Here is a 13,618-nt window from a genome sequence, read left to right on the forward strand (position 1 = left end):
CTTTTCTGAGTCCGAAGACCTTGTTGTTGTTTTAAAGATAATTTTAAAAAATAGAAAAACAAAACAAAACAAATTAGATAGCGGGCCAGGGAGATAGCTCAGCAGCATAAGCACCTGCCTGGCAAGCACAAGGTCCTGAGTTCAATCCCTAGTACCAGAAAAGAAAAAAGTCAATCTGGGTGACATTATTCTAGAAATGATACAAAACTTCACTAAACAAAATGATAGGACTGAAAACGTCATACCACAGCAATATATGTGCACCCATCTTTATAGCAGTGCAATTTGTCACAGGTAAATCTTGGAAACAACCCAAATGCCCATCAACTGAGGAATGGATAAAAAAAGATGATAGAATATTACTAAGCTATAAAGAAAAACTTCAGGTTTTTATAGACTTCATTTTTTAAAAAGCCTGTGTTTGAAGTCCAAGTTTCAAAAAGATAAAACTGACTTTAGTGACTAGCATACACAAGTAGGACCCACACAAAGTATTTCCTTATACATTTTACTTATGTTTGAAGATAAGGACAAAAACAGTACAGAATTGTTTCCAAGCATTTGATGTTCACATGAAATATAGTCACTTTGGGTTTGTGTATTTTGCTTGGCTTTTTTTCCTCTTTTCTTTAACCAAGTAGTATGAATTACAAAGCATCTGTAAGTCATTTAATGGATTGGGAGAAATCATGTATATCATCCATAATTGTTTTTGAAAGTGAACTATTAAATTCTTTTTTTTTTTGTAGTTGCCAGCAGGTACTTTATTTAATATTCATGTGTAATATTAAACAGAAAGATTCCTGTTCTTGGAGTAAAAATCTATTAGAATAAACTTGCCCTCATTGCTGTTCTATATGGAGCTTCCGTGCTTGGTCAAGACCTTGGAAACAAGAACAAAAACAAACTTTTAAATCATTTACAATCCCTGACATGGTGGACTGCTGCTGGAGAATTACCACACTCACTGTAAAAGAGCTCTATCTGCTGCTCAAGGGTTTATTTCAATGCTGTTCTTTTATGAAATGCTGTATAGAAACACAAACAGAAGAAAGGGGAGTGAATGCTAAGTAAATGGGCTTATAAAGGAAATACAAAGTCTGTTTATTTATATATTTTACGATGAAACCTGACAGTAGATTTCAGTCTTGAGGTTGCATTCATTTCCTAGTTTGATACAAATTCAGATATTTGGATTTTCTGTATCTAAGGAAAACTTGCAACTTTAAGTAAAGGCCAGTTGTTTGTCTACTTACATACATATCAAAAATTTAAAACAAATGAACATTTAAATGTAACATTTGATTAACCATTCACTGAAAAGAAAGTCATTCTGCCTAACCCAGTAATCTATATAGTTTAGTGATTTGCTTGTCAATAATGAACAAATTGGCCTAATATATTACTGTAATGCTTCATTTTCATTAAGACATCTACCAACTTTTCAAAAAACCTTTTCCATTTGAGACTTGACTTATAATTGTACAGTCCCTTGGGGGAGTTTCAATATTATTCTAACCAATTTTATCCACAATACACAATATAGATGATTACATTGCCATGTAATTTCCAAAGTTACCTTCTCACATTAGTCATTTCAAAGAGAAGAGGCGATGCTGGTGTCTCTAGTATACTTTGCATCATTTCAGTGCATTGGAACATGAATATGTAGATGTGTGGCTATGCTTATGCAATTTACAGCTATACTTCAAAGCTTTATGGGCTACAACACTTCTATATTATTTTTATGCAGCACAGTGATAATGGATTGTACAACCATAAGATACAAAAATTAAAATCCTCTAAGTTTCTGCATGTGGACTACTACTGTAATAGTGCCATAGTATATTTTCTTTTCTTCTCAGTAATAGAAACAGGGTAGGTAATACTTCCAGGGAAAGCTGGGAAAATAAAAGTAGTCTTCATCTACAAATGGAATTGAAGCTCCAAAAAAGCATTCATCCAGCCTCTATTATTAACAAGAATGAAATCTTGGCTCCCATCTTCACTCTTCATTTCCTTTTTAAGCCTCTCCTGACCCAGGTGGTGAAGAGTTATGTTATGTTTCTGAAAGACCTACCAAATCATCGTTAGGACTGTCTTCTTTCTGGTTGTGTGATTTATCTTTTTTTTTTCAAAGTTTTATTGATAAACAGCAATGAGACAGTTTCAAATCAAATCAGAAGTACATGAACTATTAAATTCTAAAGTGTCACACAAAGCAATTTCTTTTTATCTCTACTTTGAACATTTTGATCTCCAACATATATAACTTTAAAACTTAATTTGCTACTCAAAATTCTCATGTATTTAAAATATTTATATTGTAAAATTTCAAAGGCAAAAAGCTAGACTACAAAAATTGATGTTTTTCATTTCATAAATCCACAATTTTTAAAGTCAAGGTATGAAAACTTTACACATTATTAGAGTGACAAATGGCTAGAAGTCCATGTTCACTGATTTGCCACACATATTTTACAAAAGTCTTATTACAAGTACAGATAAAAATTAGATAAATATCCACTAACTGGTAAGTGGATACACTGAGGTACATGCAAAATGTATTAATAAAATCAATAAAGCCTGGCTTAATTCCTCTGGCTGACTTCGTCTTAAAGTTTCTGAGCAAAAGAAATAGGTCATGGAATCATACAATATAATTCCATTTATATAAAATTCAGAGGCTAAAAAAGGGAATGATTAAGAAAACATTTACAACAGTGGCTATCTTTGGCAGATCAGTAAATGCAATCAAGAACCACAACAGGAACCAAATATATGAGCTAGTCTGTTCTTTACCACTCTGGAGGTGGTGAGCACTTAGGTATTTATTATTTATCCTTAAGCTGTATAGGGTGTAAGAAAGTGGAAAACATACAGGTGGACAAGTCTTCACAGCCTAATCTTGATTGGAGCACAAAGAAGATAGGTAAGATGTGAATGTTCAGAGGTTTTGGCTCTTTATGATTTCTAAGCTGTGAAAAAAGAGAACATCCAAATGCCACAAAAAGGTAAGATCACTGGAGAGGAAAAGTTAACAGGACAGGAGGTAGATAATGAAGTTTGGTTGGTTACAGGGAACAGGATGCATGACTTTTGAAAGACCTACTGTCTAATTCAAAGAGGAAAGGATGCTTACAGTGCAGATTTATACACTTGATGAGAGGAAGTGAGGGACGACATGGTAACTTGTTCTTCTCCAATGGAGCAAGGTTATTTGCTGAGAGGAAAAAACCAGAGTTGGCTTTGAGAAAACATGAAGACATAAAATGACCATTTGGATAATAAATAGAATAAACTAATCACAAATAAATGCAGGTGGACTCAAAAAACATTTCACATCCCCTACTACCCTAGCATCTCCCTAGAATGTTTCCCTCTTTCCTTCACCCTGTAAAGTCTCCTCATTCTCCAAGCCTTACCTAAAGAGCAATATCCTTTGTGAAATATTTTTTGGTTATTCCACAGTAATACTTCAAGTTTCACGACACTTGGCTATATCACTTTTTATTTACACTCTACCTTACAGTAACTCTTGTGTTGTACATGATTTGATTTTTTTTGTGTTCTCTCATTAACTATAGTTCCTAAGGGCAAAAATAATCCTTTTTAAACAAACATAGTCCTTGCCATTTAGATCCATTTTCTAGATGTATCATCCACTGAACTGGCCTGAAAAGTAAATGATAATAAATACATAAATATGTTCAGAACTTTTAATCTTCCACTATTTTCTTATTAACTTCTGCTTTTCCATTTATTGCTTTTGAACATAAGTTAAGCTGGAAATTTAACATTAACATGACTGGTTCAAATTTTTCTAAAACTTTTTTTCTTATTAAAACTATTATTTTCATCATTACATTCTTTATGGAGGTAGCTCTTCCAAAAAAATGAAGCAGACTGTTATCAGCAAAGACAAATGTTAGGAATGCCATCTTGTGGTTGAGAGTAGCCTTTGACACTGAGTCTTTCCAGTGACAATCTTTAATTCAGAAATAAAACATCCAGTAAATTTACAAATATAAACATTAAAATCTATTATATAGAAATATAAATTAAATACATGCATTGGTTTGTGAGATTAGCTACCAAATGTTCATTGAATAGACAAATAGGCAAGTTATATAGGAATGAACTTCAAATACACCAAGTACTGTCTACAATTCCTGCTGTACAAAAATGCTTTTATTAAGAATATACATAGCTCAGTCTAATAAGTGCTTGCCTGGCAAGCAAAAGGGCCTGAGTTCAATCCTCAGGTCCAAAAAAAAAAAAAAAAAAAACTCTTTATTAAAAGGGCCAGGGAGATGGCTCAGTAAATAAGTGCTTGCCTGGCAAGCACAGGGTTGAGTTCAAACCCTAGTACCACAAAAAAAAAAAAAAAAAAAAAAATTATTTTTAATTATGGAAAGCTTTCCTTTTGACATAGGTAGTCCTATTGCTGAATCTACCACTAAGCACTCCTACTGTTATATCCTACATTTAAATATTGTGTCGGCCTGGCATATAGATCAGCAGCACAGTGTCTGCCTGGCAAGCACAAGGTCCTGAATTTGATTCATGGTAAAAAAAAAAAAAAACCAACGAACTAAATATTGTCTTGATTTTTTAAATTTTGTCACCCTATCTGCATCCAAAGGCAAGAGAAAGACAGAACACTTACCTAATTCGGACAGTATGAGAAATACATAATTATAGTTCAAAATGGAGTTTGAAGAGCTAATAATACTGGCTCCAATCTTAACAGATGAATTTACTAAATCCTCCATACAAATTACCTCTTTTGAGCAGTAAACTCATTTTCTAATCAATAGAAAAATAGTAAGTGGTTCCTGTTGCAGTATTTAACTGTGTTTAAATATTTTTAATTATTGAATTGTGGTGCTCTTACAAGTGGGCGTGAGTAAAAACTGATGCAATTCTCATAAGCGCAAAGCATGATAGCAAAGTTGTCATCCACTATGCTAGTGTTTTGTCACTTCAAGGACCTAGAAACATATAATGCAGATGTAACAATCAGCCTGAAAGATGCCACTGAATTTTCAAAAGTTAACAGACATACATATACACATTTATGTAAAAATAAACAAAACAAAATGCTTTTGTACTCCAAATCAACTTCTGAGGTTTATTACTGCATGCTTATTACCAGGAGAAAAATACTCTATTAAGAAACCTTTCCTATAAATTGATTTTGGATTACTTTTTCCACATGTATCTTGAGGACATCGATATTGGCTACACAAACCTGATGTTCCACCTTCTCTTGCTGTTTTGTACACTCCAGTAAAGCCTTGTGTGGTGGAGGTAAGGCATTATATGATCCCAGTAAGTAAAGTTGACTTGATGAAGTTTGGTTGATCTCTTTAATCTTTAAAGCCTGCATGATAGCAGGTGCAAACTTTGAGTAATGAGCTGTAGATGAAACAATCACTGGGCAAGTTTTATCTTGCATTCTGTCTGCAACCACTTTTGCAATAGCCGTGTGTGGATCCAAAATATACCCTGAAGTATTGTAGGTGGAGTTAATAGCTGCCAGGCACTCTCCCTCAGAGCACCAGTCAGCTACAAAATCCTGCTGAAGTTTCTCAACCAGAATCTTTTCTATTTGAAAGTGATGCTGATTTTCCAACTGATTAAACAGTTTCGTCATTAATTGCCCATCTTTATTAGCCACTAAATGTAAATGTCGCTCTAAGTTGGAAGACTTGAGAATATCTATTGATGGAGAAAAGGTCTGTGTTAATTTCCTTTCCCGTAGGTCATAATGCCCCGTTTTTATAAAATCAGTCAAAACATGGTTCTGATTAGAGGCACAAATAAATTTTCGAATAGGGATGCCCATCATTTTGGCATACACCGCTGCTAGTATGTTACCAAAGTTTCCTGTGGGAACACAGACATCAACTGGGCTTCCAAAAGAAATAAATCCTTGACTAACAAGATCAAGATATGAGGAAGCATGATATACTACCTGGGGAAGCAATCGGCCCCAGTTTATGGAATTAGCTGAACTTAAGACTGTCCCATACTCCACAGTAAGAAAGCCAGTAAAATCAGAATCATTAAAAATTCTTTTTATAGCTGTCTGACAAAAATCAAAATCTGATGAGACTCCCACTGCCCATCCATTTTCTTTCTGACTTCCAATGATTTGTGTTTTTTGAAAATCACTTATTCCATTCTCAGGAAAAAATGTGACCACAGCTATTCTCTGCTTTTCATTCTTACTAAGACGACTAAAACCATTTAAGACTGCACTCCCTGTGTCTCCTGAAGTAGCTGCAAGTATCATATAATTGCAATTTGGTGGAATACAGTGTGCAAAAATATGAGGCATAAGCTGTAAAGACAAATCCTTAAATGATCCTGTTGGACCATGAAACAACTCCAGGATGAACTGGTTGCCCAAAAGATGTCTGACAGGGGCAATTTTTGAACAGGCGAAGTTTTCCCCATAAGCAGTTTCAATCATTTCTCCCAATCTGGCAGCAGGTATGTCTGCAGGATGTATACACCTTTCCAACAGTATTTGTGCCCTTTCTGTGTAGGTCGCTCCTACCAGGCTTTTCCACTCCCTAGAACTTAATTTTGGGAACTCCTTCTCAGGAACAAAGAGTCCACCATCAGAAGCTAAGCCCTCAATAACAGCTTCACTAAAGAATTTTGTTGAAACTTTCTGTTCCTGGTCTTTAGAACAAAAGTGCCTTGTGGAAATGAATGTTTCCGAGTCAGTATCTTGGTATCTTTTAACTGCACTCAGCACTTTGTCAGCTACCTCCTCTGGGGAAGCCCCACTTTCACATAAAACTCGAGTATCATACCATTTTTTATAATATCGTCTTCTAAATTGAAGTAGGTCTGTTATAGGTGCTCCATAATTGTAACCAACAATCCTATCTATCTTCATTAATTTTAGACGACTAATTATATCTACTATAGGTACATCTAGGTATACAATTATCCCATTTTTCTTCAGATGCCACATGCTAGCCTCATGCATGGGATTAGACCCAGTAAGGGAAATCACACTTCCAGAGGCAGAGACATTTAGTACAGCTTTTCCTTCCTCTTCTAAAAATTGCTCATCACCAACATCCTGTAATTTTTCAGATACACTCATATTCCATGCTTTTTCAAGGATATCATCATCCACATTTATGACACAACAACCTAGTTTCTGACCTAGTATTCTGCCCACTGTTGTTTTCCCAGCACCAGGAGCTCCCATCAGGATAATGTTTTTGTCTCCAATAAGAGAGTGGGTTGAATGCCATGACTTCCTTAATTCTGTGAGTACAAAGCTTCTTGAAAGAGGCAATTGTGCGTGTTTATCCGTTCTAGTATGCGTACTAGAAAAACATTTCTGTGTTATCTGTTTCAGATGCCGACATCGGTAAAAGTGGAGCATCCTCTTTTCACTTTTCTGCCAAGCCAACTTAAGAACTGGCTTTAGCCCTTTTCAAGACATAAAAACAAAAGATACTTGGTTACTAATTTCAATAAACTGTTAACATTCTGACAGGACTGAATATAACCATGTTCACAAATCAACTGTTTAAAACTTTTTGAAGTATTATTTTTAATATCTTTTTCAAATCTCAAGACAATGAAGAAAACCAAAACTTTCAAAAATATGACTACTAGCACCACTAAAAAGCTATTATAAACAGTGGAAACACATTCAGAAAATGTCATCTGACAGATTCTTCAAAATTCATCCAAATCCAATTCATGTTTTCCTTTTTAGGATACTATAATAAAAACAGTTTTATGAGGCTGGCGAGATAGCTCAGCAGCCTAAAGCACTTGCTTTAACAAGCTTAGGCAAATGCACACAGACCACAGTTCGATCCCTGGATCCACATGCTGTGCCAGACCCACCCCCATAGTAGGCTGAGCCAGACCCCCAAAAACAGAAAGGTTTCATGGTTTTTGATTTGTAAAAAAAGACAAGAAATTTATTAGAAATGGAGTACTAATTACTACATATATTCATAGTATTAATTTTTTAGTTGAGTCTATTGATATATTATTAATTTTCTATGTATCTTGGTTATAGAATTCAGAGCAAGAAACTAAAATACTTTTACTTTTTTATAGAACTCTTAGGACAAAGGTATGACATTTTCTTTCCTATATGCCTTTTACATGCATTTTGTTACAAATTATGCTTACATAGTATTCACAGTCAAGGTATTAAAAAAGCCAGAGCAAAAGTTACATTATTCAGATAAGAAAAATAAAATGAGATTAAAAGCTATCACCTTATCTGTACAGGCCACTGCTTTTTTGTTCATATAATATCTTCAGTAGCAGGATTTAACACAAATTCCAGACTCCAGAAAGACAAGAAACGTAGGTTCTTTTTTTGGCCAGCTCAGCCCTCCCTGGGGGCGGCGTGGCATGTGGTGCCAGGAATCAAACCACAGTCACCTGTACCTGCCTAAGCTTGCCTAAGCAGGCGCTTTAGACCGCTGAGCTATCTCACTGGCCCCTAGACAAGAAACTCAGGAAGGTTTCCAATGATGACACCAAAGTTATTCCAGCATCCAGAGATGCTCTATCATTGTTCATGCTGAGCAAGACCTTGTCTTTGGAAATATACTTACCATTAAAATATAAACATAGGCTAAACAAATCAAATGATTTTGCCTTATAAAATCTAATATAATGACTGCTGCAATAATCATTTAAACTGACTGAAGGAACTTTACAAACACATAGTACGGATCTTACTCACTGACAAAACTAATATGAAACCAGACCATATCACATATTAAATGGTATGTTTAAATGTTATGAAAACTTTGAACTGTGCATTCCTAATTATGTGTTACTAGACTTTTGTAATGAAACATCTAAACCATTTTAAGCTAACTCTGAATTCAACTTACAAGTAAACTTAGAACTGTCAAAAGATGTGATTCACTTCCTTATTTGACTTTTCAGCTCATTTACGCTCTGCTTAACTCCAATGACCTGTAAACAAGACATACAGGAATGGATCTCCATGAAGTTTGTTGATGCTGAAGCAAACCCAATGCTTGCAAACCTGGAAATCTAAAATGCAAAAAACTCCAAGTTAATCATAACTACATGTAATACCACAAAATTCTACACATATAACCCATTATTTAAAATCCATCTAATTTTTTTTTTTTTTTTCCTTCCTCGAATGCATTCAGGGCACTTTTGGCCAGCGGGAGAGTTGTGAGGTTCGAACTCCAGGAACCTGAGGCTGACAGCTTTGTGGAAGCAGCCACTTAAAGGACTGAGCTAGGGCCAGGCCCCCAATCCATCTAATTTTTTAAAAGAAATATTAATTATATTCATGTTTCCCTCAATTTTTTTTTTTTTTTTTTTTTTTTTTTTCTTTTGGCAGAACCGGGGATTGAACTCTGATACTTGGGCTTGCCAGGCAAGCGCTTATTCTACTGAGCCATCTCGCCGGCCCCCTACCCCAATTATTAAAAAATTAAGATACTGGGCTTTTTAAACACAAGTCTTTTCATGTGAAAGACTTTACTAATACTGAAGGTATTTCTACCATTGAGCAATAAAAAAGGCAATACATATAACCAAATAAATAAAACCTTTCACAATACCTGATACTTCAATATATATCTATATATTTTTGTTTGGTTGGTTTTTTTTGGTGGAACCGGTGATTGAACTCAGGCCCTGCGCTTGCCAGGGAAGCGCTTATTCCACTGAGCCATCTCCCCGGCCAATATATTTTAAAGAGAAAAAAAAAACTTCAAAATAGGTTAACAATGGTAATATTGTGTATTGCTATCTTTAACTTACTCAGAGTACAAGATATAGGCATTTGTCCAACAATATTAGCATAGCCCCTTTTCAATGAACTAAGAGAAAATAATACTATAATATATATATATATGCTTTTTGGTTTTTTTGCTTTTTGTTTTTTTCTCCTGTCCCCCATCCATTTCTTTTTTCTTTTGAACAATTTCTTCCCATTTTACAATATCTATTACACATTTTGGACCTTATCTACTCTTTTGAGATTCTCACACTAGGGAAACAATCTGATGTTTACACATGAGTATGATTTACTTCACTTATCAGTCTAGTCCCTAGTTGTATCCATTTACCTATAAAAAAAAAAAGGCCTTTACAATTGAGTAATACCCCATGGTACAAAAACATGTTTTTTTATCCATTCCTAAGCTGATAGGCACTTGGTTGTTTATAAGATTTAACTGTATGTCCAATGAACAGAGGGAAAAGCACAATAAGGCTATAAAATGAGTAAACAGTTTCTTTAGGCATTTTATCCACTGAATCATTAAATGGTACATAAAAAAAATCCCTGCTATATGGTACAAATAAAGTATCTTTCATACACAACCACTTCTTACCTGATGAATAAATTCAAAACACATTCCATTGTGGCTACCACTAAGATACAGAGAGCTATTATATGCTTTTCAATGTAAAATACGAGACACTGCTCTTAAAAAACTATTTCATGAGAAATGACTATAGTTAAATGAACCTGTAAAAAAATCTGATATAATTATGCCTGTCATTCTATATTAATAAAATCTCATTTTAAATTTCTAAGAAAATGTCTAGATCTAAATTACTACCATATAAAGTTATTCTTAGGTTTAAATTTTTTTTAATTACTTCAATTTCATGGTAACAAATTGTTATTCAATAAGTAACAAAAATAAAATGCAGAGGACATAAACTAGGAAGCTGTTACTACTAACCGCCAATACATTCTGTAGGCCCTCACCCACTTCCCAGAAAAAACAGGTACAAAGTGCGAAAAAGATCATGCTACAATCACAAGGAGCTTGCAACCAAAATCGTAGTATTTCATACTTATCTTTATATTGCTATCAAAGACAACTAAGATTTTCTTGTTGTTCATCATCGATACCCTAGTACCCTAATGTATTTAAAAGAAAACTTTTAAAGGACTCTTTTTTTATTTATTTTTTGTTCCTCGCATGGCTTCAGGGCACGTTGGCCAGCGGTAGAGTTGTGAGGTTTGAACTCCAGCCACCTGAGGCTGACAGCTTTGTGGAAGCAGCCACTTAAAGGACTGAGCTAGGCCCAGGCCCCCTTAAAGGACTCTTCTCAATTCTATAACATTAGAAAGTATTTTAAAGCACCTATCTTTGTAAGTTTTTCTTCTGTTTCTTATTTATTCCCTATTCCACAACTATTTGTATAAATAGGTTAATCAATTTTTTTTCTGTACGTAGGTCAGGGTCTACAGGGTCTCACTAGGTAGATCAGATTCACAGTGATTTTTTTTTTTCTTTTTTTTAGGGAAGGTCTACAGGGTGTCCAGGGTCTCACTACTAGATCAGACTGTGTGATTCGCCTGTTTACAGCCTCCCAACAACTGGGATTACAGGTGCCTGCCACCACGCCAGTCTGAATCACCATCTCAGTGGGCCCCGTGGGCCGGGCTGGCATTGCAGGATTGAACCCCGGCCACTGAGCTCTGCCTAAGCAGGCGCTTTTGCCCGCTGAGCTATCAGGCCGGCCCTAAATACGTTAATCTTCAGCAAAACAAAACCCTAATTTGCTCATGTACAACAGTGTATACCATTTATACTGTGCAAATTAATTCACAGGCCAAATTCTGGCAATCACATTCTTGTTAAGTTAAATTTCACTGAAACAAAATGTGCTCCTTTGAGGATTCATCTGGTCATTTGTTCAGAATTGTCTGTGGCAATTGAGGGAGAGAATGGGACTGCTGAATTGCTGTGAAAAAAAAAAAATCGCTACCCTGCAAGGTCCTAAAATATTTACAGAACCATTTATAAAGTTTGATATCCAGAGATATGTTATTAGTAATTCCCTACGGTCATAAAGTTGGTCATTTGCATTATCTTAAGCAGTACTATCATTATGAAGAAATTATATTAAAAAAGTAGAAATGTCATTTGGTCTACGCATAGTTTCAAAAGGCAAGAATTATAGACCAAACATTTAAACCAAGAAAGCCCCTTTCCACACGATTTAACAGCCTCATCCTAACACAAATTCAATATACAGTAAGTTAAGCAAGTTGTCTGGCATTTGTAAAAATACAGTGTACAGTACTGACCTAAGGGAAGTCATCCTATTTCAGTAACAACAGGAAATCAAGGATAGCTAGGGATAGGTGGTGCCAACCGCAGATGTCATACTCTGCCTTCATGAGCTCTAGCAGATCCTGGATTGACATGAACAGTGCCCAACAGATTCTTCAAATTAGGGCACTTGCTACCATGCCTGAGGCCCTACATTCAAAATTGGGGGGGGGGGGGTGTCAACGTACTGAAAGAAAAACAAAGGGGGCAGTGATATAAACAGACCTGGATCAAAACCTACATCTATTTATTTGTTTAAAGTGTTCTGGAAAACAAACCCAATCTATGTGAAGAAATCAGAAGAATCCTCCCTTTAAATGTCATTCTTGCCAAAGTTCTGTTCAACAATCTAGAATAAATTCTTAAATCTGATCAAAATGGTTCGGAAAAACTACATTTGTCCTTATCTAATAAAATTTTGAGAGCTCAAAGTAAAGATCTACACACTCAACAGTCTTCCAGCTCGGAAGCGAAGGGGTTTCGCGGCACGCCCGCGGCTCGCCAGTCGCTCCCGAGGCCACGAGCAGCGCGGCTGCCCGAGAGCTTGTCTTCCCTTCCGTAACCAAAATACCTTTTAGGCTTCTAAATAGGTTTCAGCAGTCACATATGCACCCAGATTAACGGAAAATCAAGAGGCTCAAAACCGGAAGAAAACTGCTTCTCTGAAAGAAGCACTTCAAAAAAAATCAAGGCACGGGCGAAACTCCCAGGGCCCGCGGCAGGCTTCTCTCCCTAGGCTGCGGCGCGGCGAGGAGGACCCGGGCGCGGGGAGGAGGACCCGGCCGCGGCGAGCACGGCGGGACGGGGCGGACGACGCGCACCGGCCACTCGCACAGGTGGCGGCGGCCGGCGCGCGGAGGAGGAGCGCAGCGGCCGGGAGGCCAGGAGGGGAAAGCATGCGGCGAACGGGGCTGCATTCTCGTTTCCTTTACTTTCTCCTCTACAAACTCACCAAGAAACGCACACTGAGAAGCCGGGGGGAAAAGAAAGGAAAAGGAAAGAAGCATCCGCAAGCCGCCAGGGCCGCCGCGGCACGTGAACCCAACGCCCTCAGCTCGAGCCCCTCTACCCCTGCGCGGCCTTCCGCGCCGGCGCAGACCTGCCGGCCAGGCACGTGACTGCGCCTGCGCTCCGCCCCACCCCCATCTCCTCGGGCGCCTCCCTTCTGCGTAGCGCGCCGGCGCAGATCTGGCGTCAGCGTGCAGTCCTCGCAGTTCCCTCCTGGGTAGGGATTGGGTGCGCGCGCCCGCATGACGCCTGCGCACTAGCCTCGCTTGGAACTGGAGGCTTTTTCTCTCTAAATACACAAAAAAGCAAAATGTTTTAGGGAACCCTGTTTTCACCTCTTTATTTCCAAAAGTACGGAGGTTTCGGCATGAATTTCTCAGGCAGGAGAAAGCGTTGTAGAAAGGATGAAAGGAAACCTGGCTGGCGAGGCTGCCTTCTATTTTGCTATCGCCTGGTAACTGTTTCCGTAGCAACCGCGC

The 13,618-nt window shown here is 37.1% G+C and overlaps 1 protein-coding gene across 5 annotated transcripts; it reads right to left on the minus strand.

The window, feature by feature from the left end:
• Positions 1–5,114: 5,114 nt before the first annotated feature.
• On the minus strand, positions 5,115–13,233 carry Thnsl1 (threonine synthase like 1). 5 transcript variants are annotated; one of them, XM_023702004.1, is made up of 3 exons: positions 13,084–13,233; positions 8,904–8,988; positions 5,115–7,464 (listed from the first exon to the last, which is right to left on the minus strand). In XM_023702004.1, the coding sequence occupies exon 3, from the start codon at positions 7,415–7,417 to the stop codon at positions 5,174–5,176; it is 2,244 nt and encodes a 747-aa protein (XP_023557772.1). In that variant the 5' UTR covers positions 7,418–7,464; positions 8,904–8,988; positions 13,084–13,233; the 3' UTR covers positions 5,115–5,173. The 5 variants fall into 5 exon arrangements, with proteins under 5 accessions (XP_023557772.1, XP_004641941.1, XP_023557769.1 ...); XM_004641884.3 differs by having other exon boundaries at positions 8,904–9,069; XM_023702001.1 differs by having other exon boundaries at positions 8,904–9,069; positions 12,703–13,233.
• Positions 13,234–13,618: the final 385 nt, after the last annotated feature.

This window comes from Octodon degus, unplaced genomic scaffold (genome assembly GCF_000260255.1).
Source record: "Octodon degus isolate 3935 unplaced genomic scaffold, OctDeg1.0 scaffold00145, whole genome shotgun sequence".
In the NCBI taxonomy this organism is placed as follows: Eukaryota; Metazoa; Chordata; class Mammalia; order Rodentia; family Octodontidae; genus Octodon; species Octodon degus.

Bases quoted from the DNA above. Each gene is read 5' to 3' on its own strand.
- Thnsl1 (XM_023702004.1), bottom strand. From the start codon at position 7,417: ATGCTCCACTTTTACCGATGTCGGCATCTGAAACAGATAACACAGAAA.